The sequence below is a fragment of the Vigna radiata genome, unplaced genomic scaffold (assembly GCF_000741045.1).
Source record: "Vigna radiata var. radiata cultivar VC1973A unplaced genomic scaffold, Vradiata_ver6 scaffold_1047, whole genome shotgun sequence".
Lineage (NCBI taxonomy): Eukaryota > Viridiplantae > Streptophyta > Magnoliopsida > Fabales > Fabaceae > Vigna > Vigna radiata.
In genome coordinates, this window is record NW_014544165.1 from 1 (window position 1) to 3320 (window position 3320).

Here is a 3320-nt window from a genome sequence, read left to right on the forward strand (position 1 = left end):
TGTGATGGTGTCTGGCAACTCTTCTAATTTAGTACAAGAAGTAAGCCTCAATGATTCCAAATTCACCAACTTTCCAATTTCTTTAGGAAGTTTTGAAAGTTTATGGCAGTTTGTNATGNTTANCTTCTTTANGGAAACAGTATCGGAGAGTCCAGCCGGCAATTCCTCCATATCACANTAATCAATGTTCATCTCCTTCAAATTTGGAAGCANATCAGAAACTTTGATGGTGCTGTTTTTGAAGGCTTCGTTCACATTGCACATANAGAAAGAGAACTTNTGCAGATTCTTCAGTGGCACTCCAGTCTTGCTCAGGAAAGGAATTGAAACCTTCTCTAACCTGATTCTTTTGAGATCAGAAAGATAATCAAGCAGCTCTAAATTCTCCAACTCAGCACGATTGACGTCATAATTCGTTATTGTCAGGACTTTTAATTTATTCATTTTCTTCATGAACGGTGGTAGNGAGCGCTTTTTTTCTCTAAGGTTCATCACTAGAACCTTGACCTCATTTGGCTGCAAGTTGCACCACTCTGAAGTGAATTNTTCATCTGCAAAATCAGACTCAATAATTATTGTTTGAGAACTCTCTCTCAACATGTGTGCATGCCATATATGCACCAAGATAGAAAGATGAACATACCAGTTGATATGGATAATGTGTGGGCTGCAATGTGATACTCATTCTGTGTAGTCCACCATTTGGGGATATTGTTCCCTCTGAGGTCAATTATTAGCCTATGCTTCTTCTCAGTCGGCAAATTTCTTGATTGATGGATGGCTAGGTCCCGAAGAAGACCATGCTGCGTAACATAATGGTAATTGTAGTCAACTGTGCCACTCGTAGTATTCCTGATCAATGAAAATAAATCNATCGCTCATTAGTTAATGCACAGCAAACAGNACAAACAATATTCTCTTCATCTAGCAGAAGTAAATTTTGTAAGTTACAGGAGAAAGCGCAAATAGGATCATGGTTTCTACCTAGAGAATAACTCAAATATCAAATCTTTTTCAAGATGACTTGGAATGATTTTATATGGTTTAATGCATGGATGTTCTCCAATGAGAAGCAGTAATTCGTCTTACCTTGTGACAACAAGATCNGCCACGTTCCGTTTGACGAGTTCATGGATATTCTCCATTGCAATGTCATCGTCNTCATCACGCTGTTCTGCATAAATATCAACAAGTGCTGCTGCGGGTATCTTCTGTGCTTCAGGAAATAAGCTCAGGTCTGTAAAACTCTCAGCAAGCTTAGCATCCAAGTCATCAAAGCTTTTTTGGAGGCAAGTAAGAAGCCCATCGCCAATAAAACTATAAGAAAGAACAGAGTGACCCCTCGACAATGTCCTCGCCCTGTTGTGCCAAACCACTGGTTCTTCAAGACTTAAAGATTTTCCAGTTACTATAAGTGCCAAGGGAGAACCACTGCACCCTTTTGCTATCTGNGATTTATTTGATATGTTCAATGAAATCAGAAATTGCTACTAAAACATTTAGCATTGTTTTGCTATTACCATTACTGGAAGGTGAAAACTTTTTTAGACAAGCATTCCGTAGTTACAATTTTACACGCCACATTTGCAATACTATAATTGAGCAATAGAGAGTATACCTTATGCACAATAGTATCGGGAATATTAGAGCTGGTCTGGTCCAGGGATGCAGAGTGGCGAAATAAGTTTAAAGCATCAGCTTCATTCAGTGATTTCAATACGTATGGTTGCCCAAATCCTTTAATTGTGAATCTTGANGTCACTAAAATCTTGTAGTTTGGGATCTGAAACACGAATTTCTCAACTAGNGATGCTGACTCTGGCAAAACACCGTCCAGGACCAACAATATGGGGTTTTTTCCAATCTGTTTTAGCAAATTTTCCAATAGATAAACTGCACCCTCATCACTTTGAAACTGTGGCTTCTCGTAACCGTTGTGTTCAAACAGTCTCTCCACTATGGTGCTCAACTTGGGCGCTTCCGCTAAGGAGATGAAGAATATGTTGTCCTTGAATTCACCTAAACAAATTTCAACATGTTTAGAGCTCTGNATATTCATTCTGAAGTTACTATTCCTTACACATGTTTACAAAACAAGTGAAAATATGACCTTCACAGAAAATAAGATCTNGCTTCTTAGGCCAATTATTTTGGACATCATCAAGAACATATAAAGTACTTGCATTTCTTAACTTCTTAAATCATTTTATTCTCTCCACATTCACACAGCTATTCCCCTAATGGATTAAGTGTGCTTTTATTTTCATCAAGTTCAATGTTTCTGCCTCAAAATGGGTAGAATGTTCCTTAGATGAAACTGTAACGGCTTTCCAAATACAGCCTAAAATCCATTTGTTGCATTCTGACATCAAAACATTACTTGGAGTTACTAGCTAGCGTACTATGACTAAAAGTGGCAACCTCACTAGATTCGGTACTCAATAGTATCTAGTAATTAGTAATGAAGTTAAATAACCACCTAATGGTTTGAGATCAATAGAACCAAAAAGACCCTCAAACAACTTTTTAAATAATACGAATACGAGAAGTGAAAGATGATGAGATAGACATATTCATACCTTTAACTTCCTCATCAGAACAAAACTTCTTGGCCAACGTTGACTTTCCCGACCCTCCTGTTCCAGTTACTGTGAGCACTGATCCCACATGATAATTCTTCAGCAACTTGAACTTCAACGCCCTCAAATGAACATCCAGCCCTACAGTGAAAGCTGGGGGTTCAGGTGGAGAGCACAAGCCTGCAATCCTTCTCGGAACATTCTCCACAAGCTTCTCGTGAATCTGATGCAGCAGCATCTGGTTCTCCAGCACAATGACATTAATATTTCCTTGCATATCCAATTGAAAGTACAGAGAAATAGAATCGATCAAGTCTTGAAGTTTCTCTTGGGAACTGGCCTTATAACAGCAATTCCACCAATCAACTTTGCCGCACTCATTAACAAGCTCCTTCCCCTTCTTCATCTCATCGATCAGCTTCTGCGATTCTTTAGCTGGTTTATCCAATCGCTTGTTAAGACCATCTATCTGCCTAGCCATCGGTTCTACTTTTTCGAGGATGGAATGCAAATTTTCCAGGGTGTCCCTGAACTTCACTGCCCTGTCTTTCATTTGCCTAACAGTGCTCAGCAGTTCATCAAGCACGTGTCCAACAAGAGCATCCAGAACCATAGCCATGACTACTGCACACAAAAACTAATTAACTAAAAACACCCAAAACCAGAAACTTTGATCTAAGTTCTAACACTGGTATGTAAGCCAAACAAACTCAATAATAAGGTACCGGAATTAAGAAAATA

At 38.8% G+C, this 3320-nt stretch overlaps 1 protein-coding gene across 1 annotated transcript; it reads right to left on the reverse strand.

The window, feature by feature from the left end:
• Positions 1 to 3: 3 nt before the first annotated feature.
• LOC106755496 (probable disease resistance protein At5g66900) lies at positions 4 to 3314 on the reverse strand (the record flags this gene model as incomplete). The annotated part of the gene is made up of 5 exons (XM_014637667.2): positions 2580 to 3314; positions 1619 to 2019; positions 1090 to 1448; positions 644 to 852; positions 4 to 551 (listed from the first exon to the last, which is right to left on the reverse strand). Coding segments are annotated over exons 1-5 (2136 nt in total), but the record flags the coding sequence as incomplete, so codon positions are not given.
• Between the last annotated feature and the right edge of the window lie 6 nt (positions 3315 to 3320).